General features: G+C 39.7%; 4 protein-coding genes across 4 annotated transcripts; 2 read left to right on the top strand and 2 right to left on the bottom strand.

The window, feature by feature from the left end:
• Positions 1 to 1816: 1816 nt before the first annotated feature.
• LOC134865982 (procollagen galactosyltransferase 2-like) lies at positions 1817 to 11224 on the bottom strand. The gene is made up of 13 exons (XM_063885863.1): positions 11122 to 11224; positions 9978 to 10149; positions 8705 to 8815; positions 8490 to 8607; positions 7920 to 8054; positions 6217 to 6421; positions 5279 to 5398; positions 4881 to 4954; positions 4698 to 4804; positions 3629 to 3761; positions 3387 to 3514; positions 2819 to 3025; positions 1817 to 2102 (listed from the first exon to the last, which is right to left on the bottom strand). The coding sequence occupies exons 1-13, from the start codon at positions 11222 to 11224 to the stop codon at positions 1817 to 1819; spliced, it is 1899 nt and encodes a 632-aa protein (XP_063741933.1).
• Positions 11163 to 13679, top strand: tsen15 (TSEN15 tRNA splicing endonuclease subunit). The gene is made up of 4 exons (XM_063885382.1): positions 11163 to 11329; positions 11410 to 11491; positions 12335 to 12470; positions 12587 to 13679. Exons 1-4 carry the CDS (start codon positions 11270 to 11272, stop codon positions 12756 to 12758), a joined length of 450 nt encoding a protein of 149 aa, XP_063741452.1. The 5' UTR covers positions 11163 to 11269; the 3' UTR covers positions 12759 to 13679.
• A 307-nt stretch (positions 13680 to 13986) lies between these two features.
• zgc:55943 (uncharacterized protein LOC406337 homolog) lies at positions 13987 to 22710 on the bottom strand. The gene is made up of 7 exons (XM_063885385.1): positions 22592 to 22710; positions 22302 to 22468; positions 20455 to 20590; positions 18574 to 18653; positions 17515 to 17585; positions 16902 to 16965; positions 13987 to 15142 (listed from the first exon to the last, which is right to left on the bottom strand). The coding sequence occupies exons 3-7, from the start codon at positions 20543 to 20545 to the stop codon at positions 15104 to 15106; spliced, it is 345 nt and encodes a 114-aa protein (XP_063741455.1). The 5' UTR covers positions 20546 to 20590; positions 22302 to 22468; positions 22592 to 22710; the 3' UTR covers positions 13987 to 15103.
• sec22ba (SEC22 homolog B, vesicle trafficking protein a) lies at positions 22641 to 26658 on the top strand. Its single transcript, XM_063885380.1, has 5 exons — positions 22641 to 22864; positions 23903 to 24012; positions 24756 to 24916; positions 24990 to 25136; positions 26033 to 26658. The coding sequence occupies exons 1-5, from the start codon at positions 22790 to 22792 to the stop codon at positions 26185 to 26187; spliced, it is 648 nt and encodes a 215-aa protein (XP_063741450.1). The 5' UTR covers positions 22641 to 22789; the 3' UTR covers positions 26188 to 26658.
• Positions 26659 to 26792: the final 134 nt, after the last annotated feature.

Below are 26792 nucleotides of genomic sequence, written 5' to 3'. Positions count from 1 at the left end.
GATTTGGAGGTGCTGATCCTCATCCCAGCCGCTTCACACTCGGCCGCGAACCAATCCAGTGAGTGCTGAAGGTCACAGACCGATGAAGCCATTAGGACCACATCATCTGCAAAAAGCAGTGGTGCAATCCTTAGCCCACCGAACTGCAGACCCCCTCCCCCACGACTACGCCTCGAAATCCTGTCCATGAATATCACAAACAGGATTGGTGACAAAGCGCAGCCCTGGCGGAGGCCAACCCTCACCGGAAATCGGTCCGACGTGCTGCCGAGGACCCGGACACAGCTCTCGCTTTGGGAGTACAGAGATTGGATGGCCCTGAGTAGAGACCCCCTCACCCCATACTCCCGCAGCACCTCCCACAGTATCTCCCTGGGAACCCGGTCATACGCCTTCTCCAAATCCACAAAGCACATGTAGACCGGATGAGCGTACTCCCAGGCCCCCTCCAGGATCCTTGCGAGAGTGAAAAGCTGGTCCGTCGTTCCACGACCAGGACGAAAACCGCATTGTTCCTCTTCAATCTGAGGTTCGACAATCGGCCGGACCCTCCTTTCCAGCACCTTAGAGTAAACTTTCCCGGGGAGGCTGAGTAGTGTAGTACACCCTCTGATCCCCCTTTTTAAAAAGAGGAACCACCACCCCGGTCTGCCACACCTTCGGTACTGTTTCCGACTTCCACGCAATGTTGATGAGACGTGTCAACCATGACAGTCCCTCAACACCCAGAGCCTTCAGCATTTCTGGGCGGATCTCATCCACCCCCGGGGCTTTGCCACTGTGGAGCTGTTTAACTGCCTCAGTGACTTCCCCCCGTGAGATTGGAATTGATCCCCCTTCATACTCCAGCTCTGCCTCTAACATAGAGGGCGGAGTTGTCGGATTCAGGAGTTCCTCAAAGTGTTCCTTCCACCGCCCTAACACACTATCAGTTGAGGTCAACAGCGTCCCATCCTTACTGTACACAGCTTGGATTCGTCAGGACAGTTGCACTATAAGCACATTTATTTATAAAATAAAACCCACTCAGCTGTAACATATGGACAGGAACTATTTGCGTGTTTTAACATTTATTTTGCGTCTAGTGGCAACATTGGTTGTATTATTTGTATTAAATTAATGCCCATTTTTTAGGTTCATATATGATATTTCTGTATTCCTACCACCATGACAATATGTCAAGTTTATAAAGATCCTATATACGTTTTAGCAAAATGTTATTTTTGTTATTACTGCCAACCAAACTATTGGACTTTGTTCATGTAACCTTTCTCTTTATTGCCACATATTCATATGCTAAGTTAAATCACAACTTTAGACGATTAATAGGCTGAGTATGAGTCAAAATGTTCTGTAAAAACAAAAAACAACAGCTCTGTTCAAATCTCATACACACTTATCTCAGTGAAACAAGAAACATTTCCAAGATCAATTCTAGGGAAGCCGAGGGCCAAGAGGTAGTGCCCCCATTATATTAGGCCTGGACCCCTTTTTGGTTTGGTTCCAAACTTACTGCTTCTTATAAGGTTTGTGCTCATTTAATTAAGAGTTTGTGGAAAAACTGTACCACTGAAGCTGAATATCAGCTTGGATGAAAGGTTGTTTCTAAGAGAGGATGTTTGAGCTAAAATGTAGTTTTTATACCTTGATTATTTCTATTTATGAAGACATTTTTTCAAATGAACATTTAGAGAAATGTTACACAATTACACAGAAAAGGTGAAGAAATATATTTTAATAGGCGCCTGGTTGCTATTTGGTGCCCCTTCTGAGGATGATATACTTACCATGGTGTTTAACGTGACCTCGGTCTCCCTCAGAGTTCATCTCTGTTTCTAGTGTCAGAAAGAGGAGGCATGCCTTCCCGAGCTGAGTGGGGGTCCACAGGAGGAAACGGCCCATCCTGAGTGTCCCGGTCTCGCCAACGTTTGGTTGCATCTCTGTCCCAGTCTGTCCTCACCGCCTGGTCGTCCCAGATTGTGGAGGTCTCTGTGTCGCTGAAGTACCCCGGCTCTCCGGTGTAGTGTGTGGGGAAGAGCAGTAGTGGCTGCACTGAAAACGCTCTCAGGTCCCTCGGCTCGTAATACTGCAGGTACTCGTCTCTGAAGGGGCAAAGAGGGGGCAAAATTGCTTTGGCTGAATAGAAAAAGCTCTAACTACAGAGTCCTAGTAGTGCCATTAAAAGAAGAAATCTGTAAAAGATTAAGAATGAAAAGAAAGGAATAGAATAATAAATAATCTAAAAAATATGGAAGTATAAAGAAAGTATACATTTTTAATGTAAAAATATAAAGAAAATAAATCCAAAATAAAGAATATTCCTTAGAGTAATCTACCCACTGTTTTTCCTTTTTATGTATCACTGTTTATCTATTCCCTGACAAAAAAGTAAAAGGGAAAGTGGAAACAATAGAAGAGAACAACATAATGACAAAAAAATAAGAAATGGACATTATTTTAGAAAAAAAAAAATTGAAATAGACGTATGAAAAATGTGTAGACTTTAAAGGGTACTTTATATGCATGTCATATACACAAATATATATATATATATATATATATATATACATTCATGAAAATATAAATCACGAAATATATGAAGCTTCAAACAAATGTATTTTTTACTTTCTTAATTTTTTTCAACTTTTCTTTTTTATTCCTTTATTCATTACCCTTCATCGAAATATAAAGGGTAATGAATAAAAGAATTTAAAAAAAAACATTTTTTTTTGACCTTTTACAGATTTCTTTTTTCTTCGCACTCCATACATACCTTAAGGCCTATCAATGGAAAATGCATACAGTGGGTGACACTCACCTGGGATGCTTGTTGAACATGATAGGTAGGAACTCATCCACAGGCAGCATTTTGTTCAGGGGTCTTGCCTGCAGGAGCTTGCGGGCCCCGCTCAGTGACAGGACATATCCCAGGGTCCAGTAGGAGTAGTCGGGGTGCACCAGGTCTTTGACTCCCTCCACCCAGCTCTCCGGCTCCTTCACCTGCAGACGCTTACGGCCCACATAACTATAAGACAACGGATGAAAAAAACAATAATCCTGATCCTTCATTGTTGTAACCGGTGAATTGGTGTTTTTCTTTTTTCAAAGTATTATCAATACTTTAAATATGTAGAACAAATACGAGGAAATACTACTAGTACTTTTACAGTGCAAATCCATACACTTTTCAGGCTCTTATGTAAGAATATCCATGCAACATCCAAAACACTCAGATGAGCATGTCTGATTTAATTTTTCAAAAAGTAAAAACCTCAAATGCTTTTTCTAAATAATTATATATATAAATATAAAAAGGTAAATGTAAATGACATTTTTTTTCCATTGCTGTTTTGTTAGTGAAGACAATAAAGGATTAAATGACTAACATGAGGTCCCATTCTAGTACCACTCTCTGGACATTTTCCATGACGGTCACCAGCCTGCTACGGAACCTAGGCTCAAACCTCACATCGTCCTCCAGAACCAGAACCTGCTGCAGCCCCTGCTGCTGCACCTAGAGGGAGACACATGACTGCCTGAATCTCTAATTCCTGTCAGTGTCATCACACTCTGATCACAGTGCCACAGCAGGTAACAGTGAGGTAACGTTCACAGATGAAGGCTGAACCTGTTTCCAGATGTTGTAGTGGCTGAGGAAACAGCCGATCTCCCCTCTGGTCAGAATGCGCTTTGAGTAAGGGTCTTTGTACCCGGGCAGCATGTCGATACCCATGTCCAGCAGCTGAGAGGAGTTCAAGGCTCTGTGGACAACACAAGTAAACATATTTCCTCATTACAACCTTCTATTGAAGCCTTGAAAGCCCAGCGAGAAAAATCTAATCTGGTGATTTACTTTGTTTATTTGATATAAAGTGTTTGCAGATATAACCTTTTTAAGTTGCTTAATCATAAATGACATGATTGTTTTAAATTACTATTTTTTCACTTGTTAAATCAGTTATGAATTAGGTTAGGGTTAGCGTTTTTTCAAGTGACAAAATTGCTCATGGACAAAGTATTTTTTCCACCTGTTTCATGGTAAAAAGAACAACATATTGGGATTAATTATACATTAAAAGTACCAAATCCATTCAGGCTACTTTATATGTTTACTTTATCGAATACATATATTTGGTCTATATTCAGATAAAATATTTGCATAAAACTTTTTTTTTGCAATCTTCTTCAAACTAAACGAGAATTGATCAACCGAAAAAGTAATAGGCAGATATTGAAAAAAATCATGGACAACATGGCAATGTCAATTCAAACGTTCTGTGTTAGTGAGCATCTCTAGGTCTCCTAGTGCATGTTTTTATAAGAGTAGGCCTACAGTATTTATAATCTGCTGATAATGAACATTGAAGACTATCTTGTCCCACTTCGGTGACAGCTAATGGGGATCCTTTTAAACAATAAACAATAAACATGGTCAAAAGATGCAAGTTATTGGGCCTTGAGTTACAATTATGAACTGATTACCCTCATACCAGCTACAACATAGATACATACGGTGAGTAAATGTAATACAATTAGATGATAAATTATTTGAAAACAATATCTCTGCTTTGAAACTTTCGATCGTACATAAAGCTTAGTTATAATATTGAGTATTGTTATTGTTATGCTGTTAAAGTAAAGTATCTGAATGCTTCTTCTAGCACTTCATAATAAATCCAGTTTAATGTAATTCATACTTGCCATCCACGGCCTCTGTCAGTGTGGCGTTGATGCCGAGGACGGACAAAGAACTCAACATCCTGTCTCTCCGGTCTGAGCGGCGCTTCAGATTGATCAGAAAGATCTAGAAGAGGACAAAAATAAAGTCACTGTTGAATCTAAACTGAAAGATATATCGGCTGGTATTAATGTGTCTGTACCTCATCAAATCCCATCTTCCCTTGCTCTTTAGGCAAAGTGTGAATATTCTGCGAAGGCTCCATGGTGAAGGAAACTGGAAATTAAAGTTACACATTCACATTTCACATGAAGTATGGTAAATTTGCCTTTTGCTGCACCGTCTTTTACTTTAAAGGGAATTTTCTTGGATCCGTTCAACATCTAACTGATGTGAAACACCCAAATAAGAGGGGGAGGAGAGGAAGTGAGAGGCAGAGGGCTCTAACAGAGGAGTGAGAAATGTGTCAGGACGGTGAGAGCAAAAAGCACCAAATGTGCTCACACAGAGAAGAGGAACGAGGGAGCAGAGATTGAACCATTCAGAATTTAAACGATCCGTGTCAAATACATTAAATGCATCTTCAGAGGAAGTGCTTACTGAGAGCCTCCGTCAGTGTGTGGGAGAAGTTCTCCTCTTCTTCCTCCAGCGTCTGCTCTGGTTTGAGGGGCACTGGTAGATATCCGTAGTGGTCCTTGTTGCAAACATACATCTGCACCCCTGCAGCGAGCACACAGAACAGAGGTTTTTTTTTAACATGCAGCGGCACAGGGATTGGACCTTTAATCATTAGCAAAGCATATAGTATGACAAGAGGCAGCCCCAAATTCATCTGTCCACATGTAACAACACCAAATATAATAATAATAATACATTTTATTTGAAGGCGCCTTTCTCGGCACTCAAGGACACCGTACATGATACAAACACAAAGACAATAAAAGGAATCAACAATGCAAATATAAAAATAAAACAATAGACGGTGACAGAGGAATTGGCATCAAGTGGATTAAGCAGTTTATTATGTTTATTTCACTTGTTTTGCCTTTTAATGTCTGTAGATCTGCTTCAATTCAGCCAAAGTTAGCATAGCTTAAGCCTCATTTGTATATTTAATCATAAAATGGCAGAAACTGTTCTATATTCTAAAGTTATTTACAGAGGGTTGTGGCCATATATTATTCATAGAACATTTTACAACAAAAAATAACTTTTTTTGTAGTTTTTTTATTGCTGTTGACAGAATTTTCGGATTTATGGATGACACAAAACTTAAACTCCAATATATGTTATGTTAATGCATGCAATTTGCACGCTAAGAGAATGCCTAATTTGCATGTTCACACATAACATTTCAGAAAATACGTATTGCAAAAATGAAGGTGTTTATGTATATAAACAAAGGAGGAACTTCCATTGTGACATCTAATAGTAAAAGCTGTTTACCCTAATCATCTGAAGCGTCTCCCCTTAAGATTTATGAATGATAAACTTTAAATAATATGTTAAATAAATGTAGTGTCAATGTCCTTCCCGACCTGCTTGCCGTGAAGAGAAAGCAAAGGTCATGATGTCATCAACATCGTACGGGTAGTCGACGTGGGGGGGGTGAAAGGCCAACGCTCTGCTGGCTCTGCGCCTCAGGTCCAGCAGAAAGGTGGAGTGCACCATGGGAACTGCAAAGCTACCCTGCCGCTGCCACCTACGGATGGGAATGTACTCCGGGGTCCTCCTGTAGTAGCCCTGAGCGGATGAAAACACCAAGAAAAATCACTTCCTGCCGTTTTTACTTCATATGTTGCACAAGAGCATCCTGTAGGGGAGAGTGGGGCAAGGTCTGAAAATATGTATCATACCTGTTGTTTATTTAGCAAGGTGTAAAACCACGTGAATCATTTAGCTAAACGTAAGCAGGAATGACTAAACTAGACACCAGAAAGTGGCTGTGGGGCAAACTGAGCCAGAGGTTCAACTTAACCCCAACTGATTTGTTTCTTGTGTTTTAAACATTGTAGAAACAACAACATTCCTGTAACAAACAGCTGGAGAGAGAAGGGTTTAGCAGGTAGGGGGTGCAAGAGGTCACATGATCCAGTAGGTCAGCTAAGGGTAACCGGTCTTGTATAGCTAAATACAGAATCTTGATAGAATTAATTCTCTTATTTTAGGTTTAGATTGGTTCAATCATTTTAAAGCACACCACCATCTTTCCTGCTGTTTGCCTGAAGCAACATCTTTAGAAAAGCTGCAGCCTCCAATAGAACTACAGTGATAGAGAGATGCGAGAATAACCACAATTATAACTGAATAATATATATATCAGAGTCAGAATCAGAATACCTTTATTCGTCCCACTGAGGGGACATTTTCATTCGTCCAGCAGAAAGAGCCAAAGACAGCTTAATATTACCACACCCGAGATACAAACAAGATATATACAAGACTCACACATTTACAAAATACACAAAAATAGACCTCAGAAAAGAGTAGTGCAGCCATGGTATATATTAGAGAGTTATTAACACAACAAAGGGGTGCTATAGTCAGTGTTGTTATTTGTGGGGGTCTACCGGGGGCCATGATGGTTATAGAGTCTGACCGCTGCAGGAAGGAAGGACCTGCGGTATCCCTCCGTGAGACACCGCGGGTGAAGCAGCCTTTCGCTGAAGGAGCTGCACAGTGCGGACAAGGTGTCCTGGAGGGGGTGGGACACATCGTCCAGCAGGGCTGACAGCTTGGCTGCCATTCTCCTGTCTCCCATCATCTCCACAGTGTCCAGAGGACTCCCCAGCACAGAGCTGGCCTTCCTTCAGTCTGTTCAGTCGCATTCTGTCAGCAGCTGAGATGCTGTTGCTGTTTTTAGTCATTATCAATGACTAGCCTATTTAAATCAGTAACGTTTTTTTAATTTTTACTTTATTTTAAACTTGAAGTAAAAACTAAATTGGTCAATTTACTCGCAGATGGCTCAACTTACCACATGGTGCAGATCAACTTACCCCTTAGATGGGTCAAGTCAAGCCACAAGCCAACTTTTTTTTTAGAAGTCATTTTGATGGCCCTTTGTGATAGATGCGTTATTTTCATTTTTAATTGACAAAAGACATCCTGAAATAACAGTTGTTGTTGTCACTTGACTTCTATCAAATTGATCCTTGTCTAGAGGACAACATAAGAACAATTTGGCTCATCTTACCCCACTCTCCCATATATATTCTGTTTTGCTCTCTAACAACCTTACCTGAGGAGTGATGCCGCACCAGAAGTTGGAATAAAGGCCTTTTGATTCCAGCATGGGTGCCACAATTGTCAGATTCTCCGCCATCATGTCGGACAACACTTGGCTGTTTGTCAGCAAGTTGTCACTGTCCGCAAACTGTAAAGAGAAAATCATAGGATACACCAGATACTGTGATGGGGAATTATTCCTGTGAACATTAGACTCATTAAACTTACAGGGACAGTTTTAAAAAAAATGTCAATGGAGTCTGGTAGCTTTGCATATAGATAACTACTTAAATTCCCTGTAAAAAATGGCTGTGTAACGAAGACATAGAGTGATAAAAGAAAAAGAGTGCACGTTAACTGATATCGATTTATAATTATTACATTTCAGGTGGTCCCTTTATTTTATCTGTTTGTCCGTTTTGTTGCTGCTCCTGACCACATCAGTGCATTGTTTAGCTCCTGTGCACAGCTCTTACAGTCTCTCTAAACTCGGGGCATGCCAACCGTCAACTACTGTAGGTCAATACTAACTTTAGATACCTCATACAATGTGTATTTCTGTCCGATACGTTGATTTCCTCACCAGTATGTAGTCAGCCCAGAGTCGCCTGGCAGCTCTGAGGGCTTCCTGCCTTAACTTCATCACGTGGGTGAAGCGGGAGTCAGACCAGTGTTTGGGCCCCTGCTCATCTCCGTAAGAGCTGATAGAAAAATAATAATAATGATAATATGTTTGGGTTTAATCTCTGACAGTATCAGGAAGGTGGATGAGTGTAGTTGGTGCTTCAGGAGCTTCACCTGGGTTGCTCCGCTGGTCTCCACTGCACAGAGTGGTAGAGAGGCTTCACCGCTGAGAGCCACTCCTGCAGCAGCGCCATGCTGCCGTCCACACTGTGGTCGCAGGCCAGCCTGAGGGAGACACCATCGCCAACACCATGTTCAACACCATCTTTAACACCATCGCTGCACCACGTACGCACCAAGTATAGTTCTATGCAAGATGGCGCCGAGGATGGCTGCCGTGTCTCGAGCTCCTCAACAACCCCACATCTCTACTCACATCTGTTTATAGTACACACATACATATATATATATATTATACACATCTGCCATACATATCTGTTTATAGTACACATATCTATATATTGTACATATCTGCCATATATATCTGCTATACATAATATATGCATCTGTCCATACCTCCTCATTCAACAGTGTAAAGTATTTAAATACTCTCAATGTATTCCACATATGTATATATTTCACATCCTCAAATCTTTATTGTTGTTACTGTAAATATTCTTCTCTCTTTTTGCACTATTTTATTTATCTTATTTGCACCATGTATGTTGAGTTGTTGGAGGAGCACGCGACATAAGATTTTCATTGCCAACATATACGCTGTATCTGCTGTGCATATGACAAATAAAGCCTTGAAACCTTGAAACCTTCTTTCTTATTTTCCTTCCCTTTATACCATATTTTCTTTCCTTTCTTATCATTTTTCTTTTATTCTATTTATTTTTTCTCTTTCTGTCATTCTTTTTCAACTTTTTTCATTCGTCCTTTCTCTCTGAATGTTTTCTTTCTTTCTCTTCTATCTATTCCCTCTTTTTCTCATTTAATAAATTTTCGGTCCTTTTCTTTCTTTTCTCTCATTTTCTTTTTCTCATGTACCATTTCTTCATTTTCTCTTTTTTCTATGTATTTTATCCTTTCTTTTGTTTCATTCTTTAAAAAATTATATTACTGCCTTCTGTTCTTTCTTTTTTCTCTCTCTTTCTTTCCTTCTTCTATTCTTTATTTGGCTCTGTTTTCTGTATTTCTTTTTCTTTTTGTCTTTGTATTTGTTTCTTTTTTCTTTGCTCTTCTTTTTCTTTTTTCTGTATCTTTCTCTTTTCTTTCTAAATAGCTCTCTTTCTGTATCACATCTACTACAAAGTTCTGACAGTAAATAATCTACTATTTATCTACTATACAAAAAGTAAAGTGCAAATTTCCTCACTTTTACCACAAATATGAACACATTTTTTCAATGAAATGATCCTTGCAATAAGTACAAATATTTTACCAGATGGAGATGCGGTCCTTGGGGTATTCCAGTCTGTCTATACATCCTAAGAAGTAGGGCAGGCTGTGCTGTGCGTTGCGTGCGAGGATGGTGATCACCACAGTGGGCTTCAGCCCCGAGGACTCCTGATGATCCTGCAGCTCCTCTGTGCTGCCGGGCAGGAGCAGCCGTCCTGATAAAAACACTAAGAATAATCCAAGAGGCATATTTCTAGCAAGGCACCTGGATGTCTCCGCAGTCTCAGACTGGTGCAAGTGAGGAAGAGAGAGTCTCTCACTCTCACACTCTCTCACACACACACACACACACACACACACACACACACACACACACACACACACACACACACACACACACACACACACACACACACACACACACACACGGGAAAGAGAGAGATAGCGATAGAAAGTAACCATATTTGCTCAAACACACGTAAATGTAGACTGTATATAATTTTTATTTCTTGCATTAAAAAATGTGTTTATATTTTTGTGGCAGGTAAGGAAACTTACACTTAATTTTGGTTCCATGCTATATTTATTTTACACATAACAGTGTGTGGATTACAAAGAAAAAGGTCCCATCTGTCTGCATCACTTTATATTGTCCCCGTTTCTGTTGTTTTTTGAGCTTCTTGAAACTTTTGTTTATGCAGCGCTTTCTGTAAATGCTGCATACAATTCATCAAGTTCGTTAAAGCTTGTAAGATGTTTCTTGATTAGCATGTGTTTTTTAGCACATTCGTGCAGCGCATTTCTCCATATGGAAGTGTTTTAGGCCACTAGTTGTGTTAGCTCCTGCAGGCCACCGTATCAATAACAATCATCTTTAAAAATAAAATCAAAACAAATATGGACAGTTCAGATGTTTTAGAATCCTCTTTAAAATAAACACAACTTTTCTTCAATATCTTTCTATAACAATTCAGTTCAAAGGGGCTTTACTGGCATTAACGTTTCAAGAAAAACGTATTTAAATACAATTTGTCAAAATGTATTTAAATGTACAACTTAAAAAGAGAGATAATTAAATTAGCATGAATTTAAGCAAATGTGTGGAGGTTGTCGTCTTTTATGCCCTAAGTTTGGGCTGTAAGGAAGGCTGCTATTCCACAGCCTGACGCTAAATCAAGCATGAGTACCTTTTTCCGCCCGGACGACTTTCACTGTAGCACGCCGGCAAACCTGAAAACACATCTGACACATGCCGTCACAGCAGGGCGATGTCGGGGCATCCAACCTCATGAAACCGTGCTGAATGAGACATAAGACTGTAGATACGTTATTAAAATGTCGGAAGCGTCACACCGAGCAGAGGAAGCTCCTAACTGGATCCTCGTGCACCCGGCAGTCAGTATCCTCCGTGCTGCTTTCACAGGTCTGATGCTAAATCATGCAATAACTTGTGTTTCCCTTTCTTGCTGTTTTAGTATCAGCAAATGAAAAGTCTGGAGGTGGAGGACAGTGCACAGGTACACGCAGCTTTCCTCGTGTACATGGATCTTACTGAGGGTGAGTTTGAGAACGTGGGGTCATCAGACTTATTTTCATTTTTATAAATGTTTTAAAAACTGTATATAAAAAGGAATTTAATTGTATCCCTACCATTATTGTTCATTGCTGTTTCAACGCTAAATGCATATAAGGATGAAGCCACATAAATAGCCCCTTTTTTTATTTAAAACGTTTAAGATCCCCTATTATACTCTTTTTCAACAATATATCATAGGTCTCAAATATACAGAAACCATCTCGAAATATTTGGCTGAAACACATCATTGTAGCATGCTATAAACTCCTCTGTTTCAGCCCTGTTCCAAATGTGCTGATTCTGTAGCTTTAAATGATAATGAGCTGCTGCTGGCCACGCCCCTCTGAGAGTAGATTGGTTAAAATAACGTGATTTTTGCTCTAGGAAGAGATTCAGGTCATAAGGTGGATGGGTGTTAACTTGGTTGGTTATTGCCTAATGATTGCACAACCCAAAAAAACATTTTGACACCACAAAGTGGCCAAAATCTGATCAGCTCATTTTCAGACAGGTTCTATATAAATGGATCAGGACAAATAGAGAGAGAATCTTTTTAACTGACGTAATTACTTTTGTTTATCATCTCTGTAAACAGAGATTCTGACGTATCAATGGACAGGTTACATACTATCTTTACCTGAATTCCTCTAATTTGTGACTATCCAGCCAGAGAGGAATAAACACATGTTCAAAACAGGGGAGTGGTGAGAAAAAACCAGTCTGTCTCCTCCATCCTAATAACATGTGTAGGACCCACTACCGTTTGGCACAAAGTAAGTCAGGTCTCTGTCTCACGTTTATACCTTGCTTCTTGTTCTCTGCAGTGCGTCAGTGGAAAGAGGTGTCCTGTGTCAAGAGTCCTGAGCTGCAGGTGGTTCTGCTGGAAGGGAGGGAGAAGGAAGGAGCACCCATCCAGACGGTTTTTCCACTGCCTACTCACCGACTTCTGAGCCATCAAAGGTAATGTGACACTGGGGAAGCTCTCAAATGTACTGCCCCCTCCCACCCCTCCGGTTATTTGGTTGAAAGACTTTTACCATTACAAGGCTAACCGCTTCCCCCTCTCTGCCGTGCAGCATACGTCACGTGCTGGACAGAGGCTTTCCCATGCTGCTGTGTGCCGTAGCTTCTGACTCCACTCTGGTGTACCAGAGGATGACTGATGGGTTGGTGACACCGGACCCTCCTACTGGCCCTTTCCAGGATTTGGGTCGCCGGCAGCACCGGAAGAGGCGGAAACAACAATGAGACGGTTCCAGCTGCAAGGCTCCAGGCTCGGGCCCAGTTCCTCCATTGGACCCTTTTTAGGTCCAAAGCTTAGAGAAGGAAGTGATGTCAGAAACTGTGTCACAGACATCATAATCCGGCAGGGATGAGTTTTTTTGTAGGTGGACCCGGAAGTTAGCATTGCAAGTGTTCACTCTGCAAAAAAGTGTGTGGGATTTTTTATAGCCGAAAATTAACTCTATGGCAAACAGATGGATATGATACCTACATGTTTGGTTCGTGAGGATGATGTCCACATATTTAGTAAATAAGCTAACGTGAGGCTATAAACAAACAGTAGTGGTCACATAAATTCCCTTCTCCGCTAAGCTAAAGGCGGCTTGTGTTTGGTGTGATGACGTTTAGCAGTCTCTTTTAGCCACTTAATAGCCACCACCGTTTCTAAGACACTAAGAAAATTGTCTCATACCCGCACCACCATATAAGCCACACAACATCTACCAATAACAAGGTTAACAATACTTTTTGTTCAAATTTGTCAATGTAACGTTAAGCAGCAAAAAACCTGAGCTAACCTTATGAGTTTGCTAATGTCAGCTAGCTATGCTAATGTCATCAGCAAACCAATGTTGATGTCAGCTGAAATATTTTTAAAAAAAATGTCCTGTTGTGCTAAAGTTAAATTGATTTGCAAATTACATTAGCCTAGCTAGAACTCTCCTAAGGTTAGCACAAGTTATTTGTTGCTTTGTGTTGATCTTTTTTTTTAAGCCAAAGTTGTACAAAATGTCAAGGTTACCTTTCACACACTGAGTTTCCACCACTGGTACCAATGCCGAGGTGAGCCTGGAGCTTTACAGGGGGATGGTATGAGAAGTACTGGCCAGCTGCATGGAGAAGACACTTTGGTGTTTTTTACAAATAAAGAACAGCAGATTGGGACAGAGGATGTAAGCTTCTATTAAAAAAAACAGTCGAAGGTGTACTGATAACATGTCAGTAGATGAAAATGGACACTAATGCATCTGTAGGAAAACAATAGCTACATGTACGAGGGAAGAAGACTGACAAGACATGCCATGTTTGGGACATTTGTCCTCAATGGAACCAAGGCTATTTGAACCATTGTTTAACGCAGCAATGAGGTTAATTTAAATCATACTACAACTGGCTGAGCTACAGAGAATATATTGTCGACAAAATTATCCATCTAGCAGGATGAGTAAGATAATACTGTAAGCTGTATGGATAACTTACTGAAAACACTTTTTATTTTTCTAAAAAAACAAAAGTTCAACATAGAAACTGATCACAACAACATATTACTGGTGAGCAAAATACATAATCAGACTTGTATGTGATGAAGCAGTGTCCACCCTGTAGGTATAACACAAGACTAATACTGAAGCAGGGGACATCGATGACCCTGCTGTGTGAGTGCATGAGTGTCAGTGTCTTTATGAGAGGAAGGACTTGACCACTAAAGACAAAGATTACAACACTTCAACCCTGAGCCTTATTCAACATAAATTCTCTACATCATAGCAGAAACAGACATGGACAGACGTTACGAAAAATTATTGCGTCCAGAAATAAGTAAATGAGAGAAATGTATCTGTTTTTGCTTTTCAAGAATAAAGAAGCAAATGTTGAGAATAATTGTCGAACCGAGTAAAAATCTAGCGTTAGCGCACATACTGAACGTTTAACTTATTATTATTTTGCCTTGAAATGCAAAATAATAAAAATCCTCCTCATTGTAGCCCGGCACTAATAATCTTCCATAGACAAACACACTGGACTGGCCAACATACTGTAGAAAAGAGGTTCATACTGTGTCTTGGAATGCAGGAAGTTTCCAAAAGGCTGACTTTTCAGGGAGGCATTCAAGAATGAAATATTGAAAATGATGCAGATAGAGATATACGTTTTCATGGTAAGTGTCCACTGGTTGCATCTGCCATTGGAAATGTAAATGTGGAAGTCGTAATGTTTCAAATGTCTGTGACGGCTATTTATATTGACCATACAGGACTTTTCCAAGGATGGGAAGAAAAGCAAGTGGGTCTTCAATTCCCAAGACCTCTGTCCTGTAATGGCTTCATCAAGGAAGTAAAATGTAATGTTCTGCTTCATTCGAGAAGGTTAAAAATACATTATTTTGGTGGTCCTTTCTCTCTTGGTTGATATATGAGCAGGTTGTGAGCAGAAGGGCAAAAAGGTGCTTGATTCAAGTCAGTAATCCATTTTTCTCAGGTATGGACATACAAGGGACAGTCCCCCCCAGGTACCACATGGTACGGTCCATCTGAACACTGCGATGACAGTTCCTTCACATTGGGGCCGATGGACACACGAGCACAGTGCTATGTCATATCTTCTTCTTCTGAGCAGTAGTCCTGGCCCTGTAAACAAAACAGATATGAGTGTACACAAAGTCTTCTTACTTGTTGGTATGTATCTCATATTCCTTAAAGTCAAGGCCTGACAAATAACAAACTGAAAATCTCAAATACGCACCTGCCAATATAAATACCTAGGGATTTAATTGTGAAAAGTAAGAACTGAAGGGTTTAATTTTAGATAGCGCGCCATTTTTCAGTAAGGAGTAATTAAGTTTGCCATCTCTGTTCAGACTTAAGAGTGCCCAAGCTTTTATTTTATAATTAAACGGTGCAACTCAAATTATTCTGCACAACGTGATTGGCTCATTGGTGTATACAGAAGAAAATGCAGTGTGGGAGGCAGGTACACGGATATTCCTATGAAAGTTGCACAACGGCACATCAAACCAAAATGGCCTGAGTTGAGAATAAAAATACCCACATTTTCCAGGGATCTTCCGCATCCATGGGCCACATAGAGCATGCGCATTTGTGTTTTCCAAAACCCTGCCTCCTATCCCTTGCCTCTGAGCCAATCTTGGCTTAACTAGGCTATTATTGCAATATACAAGATTTGGAATTTATTGGTTTGAATAAGGACTGTTACAACCTCCTCCACTCCACTAGGGGGCTCTGTGTTTGTATTCTGTTTACTGGCTCTAATTGGTGTTCCAGGTGTTCCAAGTAATCAACCTGATGATTTACTCGTGGGAGGGATAAAAAGCCAACACCATCCCATACTGCCCTCGCTCTCTCTTCTATTGGACACGGCCGTGTCTTTGTGGCACATTTTCATTCAAGCATACATTACTGATAAAGGACTTCAATGTTTGCTTAAGTTTGTTAAGATGTTTGGTTTTGTCTGGTCTGGTCTTTGTTGCAGCCTATGAGCTGGGCTGTAACAGGACTAGTTTTCCTCCAAAAAATGATAAGCTCATTTTTGGACGTCCCAATGGGAACAAGTATTTTGGTGCCCAAAGGCATTATATGACAAACAAGGAAGTTGTAGTACCATGATTTGGCTACTAGAAAAACTTGCTTCAAGGCTTAGTGCACTTCCTGTCAGCTTGGATAAGCTGTTTGGGAAAGCTAAAAAAAATAAACATCCTTGTTCCAAAAAAATTAATACTTGCTTCTCGTCACATAATGTCAGCTTTCCATGTAAAAGTCTTTATGACAAAAACAACAGTTTTAAAAACAAATGTATCCATTTGCCAATTAATATCCTCACTAACCAGACACATGCTGTGGCAGATGGTAAGGGTTCATTAAAAAAGGGGGAAAAAAGTCCACAGCTGGACTGGCTAAACTAGTCAAACAGGAGCAAATAGTGCATTAGTTAGAGACTGTATTAGGCAATGGATAAAAACACATCTGGTGTGCGAGTATTTTCAGCAGCAGGACGGTCCCTCTGCTGAGCTAAGGAACAAGTCCCCAGTGTAGCTCATTGATGTGTTTTAATACTTTATAGACACAAATAGAGCTCTATGTTACAAAGAAACACACAGTATCTGGATTAAGATATACTCATAACAAGTATAATTCCATAAAGTGTTTTAACCATACTAACTTTAAATACCCACACTAGTAGACAGCACATGACAGATAGACAGATGGAGTGTTTTTAGACGCATCATTGTGTCCTCTGCTGTGTCCTCACAGATTTGCTGCAGTGATAGGATTAACCTTCAGTTTGTCATTTAGCCAGAATTTTTTTGCCAAAACACAATAACAATAAAGTGTGATGCTTCAATGATGGGTTGCTGATGTTGTTTGATACCTTTGCAATTTTCTCGTCCAGCATCCTGAAGAATTCTTGCTGACTCTCTGAGGAGTGGATGCTCCTTCAAAAGAAATGGACCAATGTTAAAGATTGGCAGAATAACTCAGGGCATGGCCATGACTTTAAATGACAGAATGGAGTGTCATAAAACAACATTTATTCCGTAAAAGAATAAAATAAATATACGTTTAGATTTAGGGAGAGTTATGAATAAACAAGTAAATACAAAATGTGGAAGAAGAAAGAAACGGATGTGGAAATATACAAAAATAACACAATATGAAAATAATTACAAGCATTTTCATTTTGCATATAAAATCCATTTTTTGTGTGTCATTTTTTCATATTTGTTTGCTGTACCCTATATATATATAAACATACAAAAGGCAAAATATTAATATTTTTGTCAATGTTTTCTTTTTTTAATTTATATTCTATATTTTTTATATTCAATTTTTACAATTATTAATACTTTTTCTTCTCTTGATATTTAATGTTTTTATTAACTTATTTATTGTTTATGGCACCTCTATGACTATATATAACTCAACAAGCACAAGATATGAATGCATGTTAATAATATTGGAATAGCATCATCAGTCAGACTCACAGAATCTTTCCGTTTCCGTTGGACCCTGGCTCCTGCATGTGCTGACCTTTCCCCAGGAGAGCACTTTTCTCCTGCAGGATATCGAAGCACACACACAATCACACACCTGCTCATGCAGCTGTCTTGCATCCCGTTATTGAGCAGAATACAAAACACATCACAAAATAAATACACACAATTAGCAAACACTTCTCACAGTGGCCTTACATTGTATTGTAGTCATTATATTTTCAAACAAATTTAAGAGGCCCTATTTTGCTTTTTGGAGTTTTCCCTTCATGTAGTGTGTTATATAGGTTTAGTGCATGTAAATGGTCTGCAAAGGCTAAAATCCCTGTGTTTCCTCCAGAGGGAGTTTCTCTCCCACACTCCCCCCCTGCCTGAAACGCTTCCATTGAACACCTTTGTTTACTTCTGTAACATAGTGACATCAGTATGTAACACTTGTATTTCTATTGGCTCCAACACATTGAACGTGATAGGCTAAAGGGTGGGACATCTCTAAGTGGTTGACCAATCACAACAGAGCCTGCCAGCTAAGGACCCCTTTAACTAATTACACTTAAAGTGGGACATTTTAGGGATGCATGTTAAAACATAACGATAAACTGACATGTCAAGCGGATGTTTTTAAAGAGTTAGTAGAAAATAATGACTAGCAGTTAAAAAAACAAGTGTTATTGTTGTACCTAACTAAAAAAATCCCCTTATAAACTCTCAATGGAAATATCTTGTAAATGAAATATTTTAAGTGGAACAACATTTGCATAATTATAAAAAAAAGTACATATGTTTGACGCAGGATAGGCAAAATGGGTGAGGTATTTAACGCAAAATATAACAAATCCCCTTCCAATTACATTATTAGGCAATGAATGTACGTATAATTAATGATGTATTTATATCCTATCAATTGATGATGATCATAATTATCTCTACCCTTTGTTTCCCTCTCAGTGTCTTCTAATTTGTTATTTTATATATCAACTGCATTCATTTTTCGTGCAGGCTCTATAATAATATCATTTCTTAAAACAATAATAAAATATGAGCACGCACTGTGCTGTCCTGGCCGTCGACTCCTCCTTCATCTCCGCTGATGTACTTGACTTTCTCCACTCCTTTCATCCTGTACTCGTCTGTGACAGAGTGGGAGACAGACAGTTAGAGGGGAGCGTCTCCTCTTATTAAACACGGCGCGGCCTCCGGGTTAATGGTGCTCACTTCTTGGCAAAGTAATTATGTGCTCGAGTTCTCACGCTGCAGACTAAATCCTCTCTGAACAATGGCTGGCGAGACACACATGAGCTCCTCTTTTCTCTGCTCCTCTTTCTTTCCACTTCCACGCATTTGAAAGGAGGACATTGAAACAGTGCATGATAATGATGGCCTGATGGACCCATACGGTTATAACACATCAGAATTATGCTGTGACAGTTTTTTATTCCTCTGTCGCAGCTTTAACAACAACTATGACAATTATAGACATTTACTATTTACGTGCACATCCCAAAAATGAAACACATATTAAGGGGTTCTATTAGGATCACACAGCTTTGTGATTTATTAAACCCAAAAAGAGAATTCTGAAGGTCTTGGGTCACACTAATTTCAGTGAAAATACAGCATATCATCCAAATGCTTCAGTAATACATTTAAGAAATGTGATTTCATAGCTTCTGTATTGTTATTTTTTATAAATCTAGGTTTTTTTTAATACTGTACTTTAATTCACATCTCAGGTATCTTCATGTATATATCAAAATTATTTTTTCCTAATTTTAATGTATTTTTAATGGATTACTTTATAATGGTATGGCCTGTTGTTGGTTTTTTGTGTTATCATTTCTCTATTTTTGTAATTGTCTTGAGGTCAGTGTTAATGAGCGTAGCTGCTCAGTGAATCATCGAGGATAGTTAAAGGCTGAATAAATAAATCCCTACTGATTTTTGAATGGTTTGCAGTGTTACCCGTCTTTGTCAGATTAAGTTTGTGTTTCTTCCCCTGTGATTTAAAATGATCACCTTTATGATTAACACCAAATAATACAGGAAATATCATTAATATTGTTTTTTACCAAGCATAAAGTTAGGCTTCCTTTGTTATCTAGGAGAATATAGATCCCCGTCACCAATACATGTAAGACTCAAAACGTTTGGAAAATGACAGTGTTGTGAACACAGTGGATTATTATTATTTAACTTTAAATGTCTACATAAATGGGGTCTATCTCCAGGCTGTGTCACACAGGAACATCCATGTCTCAGTAAACGATGAATAGAGGCAAATAAGACTGGGCAATATATTGATGTGAAAACGACTGATTGTGATATGACACCAGACATTTTGGAAATCACAATATGGCAAACATGTTATTTTCTGTTGTTTTAAAAGCTGCATTACTGGGAAGTGATTTATTTTAAGCACAAACCATTGACATTGTGTGAATATTTGGTGAAATCCCCAATAGTCAACACTAAAATGTCATAGGTGTTCAGCCGAAAACCCCTTTTTTTTTTTTTACAGCTGGTGGGGATTACCCTATATTTAAAAATAAATAAAGCAAAGGTACTCATTATGCCGAATTTCTCTTTTCAAAGTATTACATTATTATAGAACACTATTATTTTAATCTCTCTAAATAATAATATATATTATATATATATATATATATATTACTAGTACAGTATTATTAATTGTATAAGCATATCATGTGTCTTAATTTACTTAAAACACATGATATGTTGTAGAGTATGAAAAATAAGAAGTATATGTAGCATAAAATGTACACTTGTTTTTCCAATCTCCTAGCCCGAGGTGCAAATACCTCGTATCTATTAGTAAAAACCCTCAAATCAGAGCAAGGGTTTGAGGAATTTGAAAACCAGCTGAAATGAAGTGCATGTGACATGTGATGATAGCAGACTAGACACACTGACCGGAGTGGAGGTCCCCGTTGCTGTGGGCTTTACTCTGGCCCTCCTCCCCATTGGGCACAGCAGACACCTGCTTGGCAGAGGTGCAGCCCATCTCCTCAGCTGCTCTGCTCCTCAGCCCTGAGCACTACAGGCACACCTGGGGGGGGAGAAAGCATGGTCAGATATGTGTGGATCAGGAGTTCACAAACCTATTGAGTTAGCAAAGATCTCTCCCAGGCAGAAAAACCTCAGACAACCTCTTGATTTAGCTTCTGTCTCCAGGGAAATCATGAGAGGAGCATCTGTCAGACACATTAGAGGACAGTCTGCTCCATGTAATTACCAAAAAGGCTAACGCTGCATTTTCTTTACCTACCAAAAAAAACAGTTAAAGCAAACAGTGTATTTTCATATAAAGAGATTTTAAAATGTCTGCAAAGGCTAAAATCCCTGTGTTCCCTCCAGAGGGAGTTTCTCTCCTACACACTGCCCCCCCCCCCCCCCCCCTGCCTGAAACACCTTGATTTGACTCCTTTATTTACTTCCATAACATATTGACATCACTATGTCACGTTCGCGCTACTATTGGCTGGATCTCCAACACATTGTATGTGATAAACTAAGGGGCGGTACATCTCTAAGTGGTTGACCAATCACAACAGAGCCGGTCAGATAACCAATCAGAGCAGACTGGGCTCTGGTTTCTGTACAGGCACAGAATAAAAATATGAACCTGAATATTAGATGAGTCCTGCCCCTTTAAAGAAAGATGAAACTGTAAAAAGTTTCTCTTTTGACTAAAATAATCAGAAAATCTAACAGCAACAATTTTGCCATTGAATCTTTTAGAATCAGTGGCTCAGTCCGCTTAGGATCCGGATAGTTGATGGTTTGAGTCCAGTACATAAAAAAAAGAAGTTAAAAACATGGTGTGTACTTGTGGCCCTGCTGAGGTGTCCTTGAGCAAGGCAATGAACCCCAGATTGCTCCCAGGCGCCAGAACGAAACAGGCCCTTTGCTCTGATACCTCTCCACCAAATGCATGTGTTCATTTCGGGGCTAATGTGTATAGGTCCTGTTTGCATGTGTGTGTTTCCACTGAATAATATACTACTCATACTGTATTATCCTCATCCCAGCCTCTGAGAGGAAAGGAAGTCTTCCTGAACTCCAGCTTGGCTATCACTATTTTTTCATAATCAATTAGTCATGATGCGCCCCACCCTGGAATTAAATCGAGGGATTCCCTATCTTTTCCTGTAAAATACACGGTGTATCCGCGCTGTAAATCATGCAAGCGGCGCCTGGGAACACACCAATCAGAAGGTGGTGCCAGCTGCACCGCAACAATAAGGCCTTTCAGTCTGTGTGGTGCCCCCGTGCCAATCCGCCGGCTCCCCTCTCTGTCAGTGGATATCGGGGGTTCTGCGGTGCACAGGATTAATCTGTGGCCGCGTTCAAGTGCTCCCACCTCGCAGTAACATGGCAAACATGACGGTGTGTTGGAACAAATCGCCGGGTAGTGTTTTACATTAAGCTTCAGGTAATTTGCAAAGTGATTGATCCCCATATGGCATGGATGATCGAACAGCTGCTCTGCACACATTTGTATATAAAGATAAAAGCTGCATCCAATACAGTTAGCGGAGCAAGCAAGAAGAAAGAAGGGAGGAAAATGCATCCTCTTTCAGCTGCAATATTTCCCACATTTATCAATGAGAGGGGATAACGTTGAGGGCTCCTTAAACAAATAATAACAAAAGAGCAGCCATTCCACGGCCAGCAGGAAATAGCCAGATGATATCGCATTTAAGGAACTAAACAAGCGAGAAATATCGAAATACATGTATAGCAATCGGGGAAATTACCTTTCTGGTTTGTCCATGGTTCCTCTGGGTTTAGTATGGAGAGGCTTCACTCCAGACGGAGGTCCCAGACAGCGCATCTGCAGCTCTCGGCTCCACACAGGCATCGGCGGTGCAGATGCGGTCCGTCCGTCTGCCAGCTGTCTGCTCCAGGCTCATGAACTGTTACCCTGTTAGAGTGAGAACATGTATTTTTTTAGAGAATACAAAAGTGATTCAAACAACAGCTAATGAACATTTTTTTTTCACATAACCCCACTCAGTTTTTTTTGCAGTTTTTAGTAACATCCTACCTCTTATGAGATAGAAATTTGACTACGAAGTCTCATCAGTTTCCACCCGGGCCGAATTCAGCGGCGCACCAGGAACTTCCGTCCAGCTCATTCCTTCTTCATCATCAAAGTTGACAGCAAATCATAGAAAGTTTTTAAAGTGGACTGTCTTGGATCAAAAGCAGCATCTGACCTCGCCGATAGTTGACCTCCACCAGTATGACGACACTCACAATGATCGCTCGGGTGGTGGACGGACTCCCGCTCGCTGCGTCCATTCAGGAGGATGAGCAGGTAGAAGAGATGCTAGCTCCCTGTTAGCCTCTGTGTGTGAACAGAGCTACACGCCAGGCTCCATTCGGAAATTACACTGTTTAAGGACTGCTAGCTTATCCGCAAAGATGTAGTTCTCTGAATAACAAGAATAAAATCTTTCTTTTAATTATTAGTGGTATATTTGCTATGAAAATTGTCAACGAAGCAGGAGTTGATTTTAAGAAAATAGTATATGTGTATGTTAAGGGCAGTAACAATAACATACGTAGTTACATTTTTGTTGTCCATCACTCTGTGTGAATTATTATACTGGAATTTGTCGGAATAAAATGAACCTAACTCAAGTTGAGCTGGATACAAATGTAAAAATATTTTTGCTTGGGGAAAAGTTGATCAAATATTTGTTTAGTGTTTCAGTAAATGATAGCTCTGTCCACCAATATGCATGCGTTTGAAGTCGGAATGTGTAATGCCCTGTACAAACAGATAGGGGGCAGCATTTCACCACTCCTACTGGCTCCATTCAATTTAAATGAACAGTCATTAGTTATAAAATGAATGAATAAATGCATTTAAAAAAACTAACAACACGTGGTGTTTTAAGACAGGATGGGCCAGGGCTAGTCAGTTAGCATGTGATGACAGTAGATATTTCAGCAACATAAAACATGAACTACTTGGAGATAATGTTAACATCATCATGAGTGTTTAAGAAATAATAATCCTCCCTTCTCTTACACATTCGGCATATATGTTAAAATGTAATAAACCCGGTCAAAAAAAACTAACATGTACTGGGATCAGTCCCCATCGTGACGGATCTGAGTTCGATAACAACCTGGTAAACATTCACACATCATCCCCTCTGTTTCTTTTTCAAATCTGCCTCTGTTATAAAAAAAAACCTGCTAGCCAAAAGAATAATCTTTGAACAAATTACTTGGTCTTTGGACTATTTGTGTCATTTTAATGTGTCTTAGCTTATTTGAAAATGCCATACAACCGTACATATAGCAGTTCTGACTATAACCTAATTTTCTTCTTCATGTTTATCAGTCAGGAAGAGACCTCCAGCACTACCAGACTCAAGCCAAGCAGCTGTGCCGTAAACTCAACGCTCAAAGTCCGGACCGCTGTACCCTGGAGGCTGGGGACATGAACTTCCAGTAAGTTACCACAAGCAGGGATATGCCGTATGTTTTCAACTGGGGTTGTATGAGGTAAGGCTCCATAGTCAGTCAGTAGAGGAAAGTAGGTACTCCCCAAATTTGGAGTAGCAGACAAGAGTTGCTGTGGACAGGAGCAGCAGCTGAACTTAATTCAGCCTCTAAAAGAAAGACACACCTAAATCAAGCAATATCCATTTAAGTATAAATTATATTTAGAATATTTACCCCCTTTTTACCTTCCATTTAGACCACATTTTACGACAAGGAACTGTCACTATTATATCCATCTATGCTCCCGCCAAAGCCACCAGACCCCATTGATAAAAAAAACAATTATATCACACACAACACAGGACTGGCTGGTCTACTGCTGCCTCAATCAGCTGATTTGTTTATACTATTGTTGGAGTTTGAGGATTCCGAACTGAAAAAATTCTCACAAAAACACAAACTGAGTGGTGAACATATTCTAAATAAAGCATGCATCAACATTATTATAGGGGTCTAAAAATGAGCTTCCTGTTGCCTCCTGTTTACAGCAGTATATTGCTTAAGTAATACACTGAATGGATAAGTTCCTCATATAACCCCACTTCAGAATATCCACTCTTTAATTTGTATTCTTAAAGGGGAAAATCCACTTTGCGGCTGTTATATTTGCCAATTAGTTTGGTGATGTTTAGTTTGATATTACCAGGATTTTAAAGGTCGATTGACTTGGTCTGCTTTTTTCTTTCCAGCTACCTAATAGCAGAGGGCGTATGCTACCTGTTCCTCTGTGATGCTTCTTTCCCCAAAAGGATGGCGTTTGCATACCTCGAAGAGCTCCACACCGAGTTCTACGACCAGTATGGGAAGAAAGTGACCATAGTAACCAGGCCGTACTCTTTCATCGAGTTTGGTAAGTGTGATCTGCTACATTCAAGGAGTCTTTCACACAATCCTTTGACTGTGTCCTACATGCATTGTTTCAGACACATACATCCAGAAAACAAAGAGGTCGTACGTTGACGGCCGGGCCAGGAGGAACTTCAGCAGTATCAACACAGAGCTACAGGACGTCCAGAGGATCATGGTGGCAAATATTGAGGAAGTTCTGCAAAGAGGAGAATGTCTTTCTGGTGAGTGGGTTACAGTAATGGAGAAAAATCAGTCCTAGCAAGGGACAAAAAACACCTAAATCCCAAGTTTGCTGTTACTTGTGCTTTTGTGACAATTAAATGTTAAACCTATAATAATATATAATTTATTTGCTTATAAATGTAGTGGATTCAAGTATAAATTAGCATAATATGAAACCTACACATAAGTTTAAAAAAATCCATGACCTGTAGTGTGATAACGTGTGCATGTAACTGGTCTGCCAAGGCTAAAATCCCTGTGTGAGTTTTGCCTGATCTTTAAATCATGGTATTTTTAAACAATTCAATTAAAGAGAGGCTACACACTCCCAACATCCCCCCGCCTTTAACGCCTCCATTGGACTCCTTTGTTTACTTCCTGAACATAATGACATCGCTATGTAACATTCTAGCTTCTATTGGCTAGTGCTCCAACACATTGTACGTGATAGGCTAAGGGGCGGGACAACTCTAAGCAATTGGCTAATCACCACAGAGCTGGCCATCTAACCAATCAGAGCAGACTGGGCTCTGGTTTCAGACAGAGGGTGAAAAGAGGTGCTGCAGCACAGGCAGTATGAGAGAAATAAAGAGCTTTTTGAACATTAAAGCATGGAGACATGTCCAAGTAGAGACACTAAATACTGATATGAACCTGAAAATGAGCATTATACAGCTGCGGGGAAAATGTTTAGACAACTTCAGCATTATCATTTTCTCTTGTTTTATTATTTATAGGTATGTCTTTGAGTTAAAAACATTTTTTAAAATTGTATTCTTTAAACTACTCAATTTACATTAAAGAAAAATGGTGGTCTCTTAATGTTTTCCAGAGCTGTATATCCTCTTTAAAGTAGATGTTAGGTTCTTCTCTTTTTCTACTCTTCCCCCCCCAGCTCTAGACACTAAAGCCAGCAACCTGTCAAGCCTTTCGAAGAAGTACCGAAGCGATGCCAAATACCTCAACACCCGCTCCACATACGCCAAGGTGGCAGCTGTGGCCGTGTGCGTCATCACACTCATCATCTATGTGCGCTTCTGGTGGCTCTGATGGACCCTCAAGCAAGGACTTTAAAATAAGGGAGGGAGTTTCCTTTGGGAAATTTAAAGGAGCACTTAAAGTATTCCTTCAAAGCTGACGCTGTTACTTTACTCTTAAAAGACAGGGTGCCTTAACGGATTCATAAACAGTCTATCGTCTAAAGGTAGATATTCTTTCTGTGTTTATCCAGTTTTGACTCATGCCATCCATATGGTGTAAACTGAGCCATTGGGTTTCTCTGTATGGAAGCAAATATAGCACGGTGAGTTCATGCACCTCTGTTAACTGGAATATTAGGATCAGGGTGTCAATTAATTCAAAAGCTGGTTTAGGGGTTTTGTTCAGAGTTTGAGCATTAAAAGGTGAATCCATGTATAACAGGGTTTTGTGAAGTCCCAATACTGTGATAAATGAATGTTTATTGTTCTGAAGTTTACATTGTAACAAAGTCTTAATGAGGATATTAAATATTTATCAACATTCCTATTTTACAGCTGGATTAATGACACAACTTGTTAATATTATGAACTGGGAGGTCCTTACAAACCAACATGTCCTATGTCAGAAAGCAGGGCTACAAAACGATCAATTTTGCAAAATATGGGTCAGAGGCC

The sequence above is a fragment of the Eleginops maclovinus genome, chromosome 6 (assembly GCF_036324505.1).
Source record: "Eleginops maclovinus isolate JMC-PN-2008 ecotype Puerto Natales chromosome 6, JC_Emac_rtc_rv5, whole genome shotgun sequence".
NCBI lineage: Eukaryota > Metazoa > Chordata > Actinopteri > Perciformes > Eleginopidae > Eleginops > Eleginops maclovinus.
Note: the sequence above shows the minus strand (reverse complement) of the source record. Positions and strands in the feature narration are given on the sequence as shown.

Excerpts from the sequence above, each read along its gene's own strand:
- zgc:55943 (XM_063885385.1), bottom strand. The coding sequence starts at position 20,545 with ATGGGCTGCACCTCTGCCAAGCAGGTGTCTGCTGTGCCCAATGGGGAG. Across the intron at positions 17,586-18,573 it reads TCGACGGCCAGGACAGCACA|GAGAAAAGTGCTCTCCTGGG; the intron begins GTGCGTGCTCAT and ends GATATCCTGCAG. Across the intron at positions 15,143-16,901 it reads TGGACGAGAAAATTGCAAAG|GGCCAGGACTACTGCTCAGA; the intron begins GTATCAAACAAC and ends TTTTGTTTACAG.
- LOC134865982 (XM_063885863.1), bottom strand. The coding sequence starts at position 11,224 with ATGAGGTTGGATGCCCCGACATCGCCCTGCTGTGACGGCATGTGTCAG. Across the intron at positions 10,150-11,121 it reads AGTCGTCCGGGCGGAAAAAG|GACGGCTGCTCCTGCCCGGC; the intron begins GTACTCATGCTT and ends TGTTTTTATCAG. Across the intron at positions 8,816-9,977 it reads AAGGACCGCATCTCCATCTG|GCTGGCCTGCGACCACAGTG; the intron begins GTAAAATATTTG and ends TGTCTCCCTCAG.
- tsen15 (XM_063885382.1), top strand. The coding sequence starts at position 11,270 with ATGTCGGAAGCGTCACACCGAGCAGAGGAAGCTCCTAACTGGATCCTC. Across the intron at positions 11,330-11,409 it reads GGATCCTCGTGCACCCGGCA|TATCAGCAAATGAAAAGTCT; the intron begins GTCAGTATCCTC and ends TTGCTGTTTTAG. Across the intron at positions 11,492-12,334 it reads GTACATGGATCTTACTGAGG|TGCGTCAGTGGAAAGAGGTG; the intron begins GTGAGTTTGAGA and ends TGTTCTCTGCAG.
- sec22ba (XM_063885380.1), top strand. The coding sequence starts at position 22,790 with ATGACGACACTCACAATGATCGCTCGGGTGGTGGACGGACTCCCGCTC. Across the intron at positions 24,917-24,989 it reads GTACTCTTTCATCGAGTTTG|ACACATACATCCAGAAAACA; the intron begins GTAAGTGTGATC and ends GCATTGTTTCAG. Across the intron at positions 25,137-26,032 it reads AAGAGGAGAATGTCTTTCTG|CTCTAGACACTAAAGCCAGC; the intron begins GTGAGTGGGTTA and ends TTCCCCCCCCAG.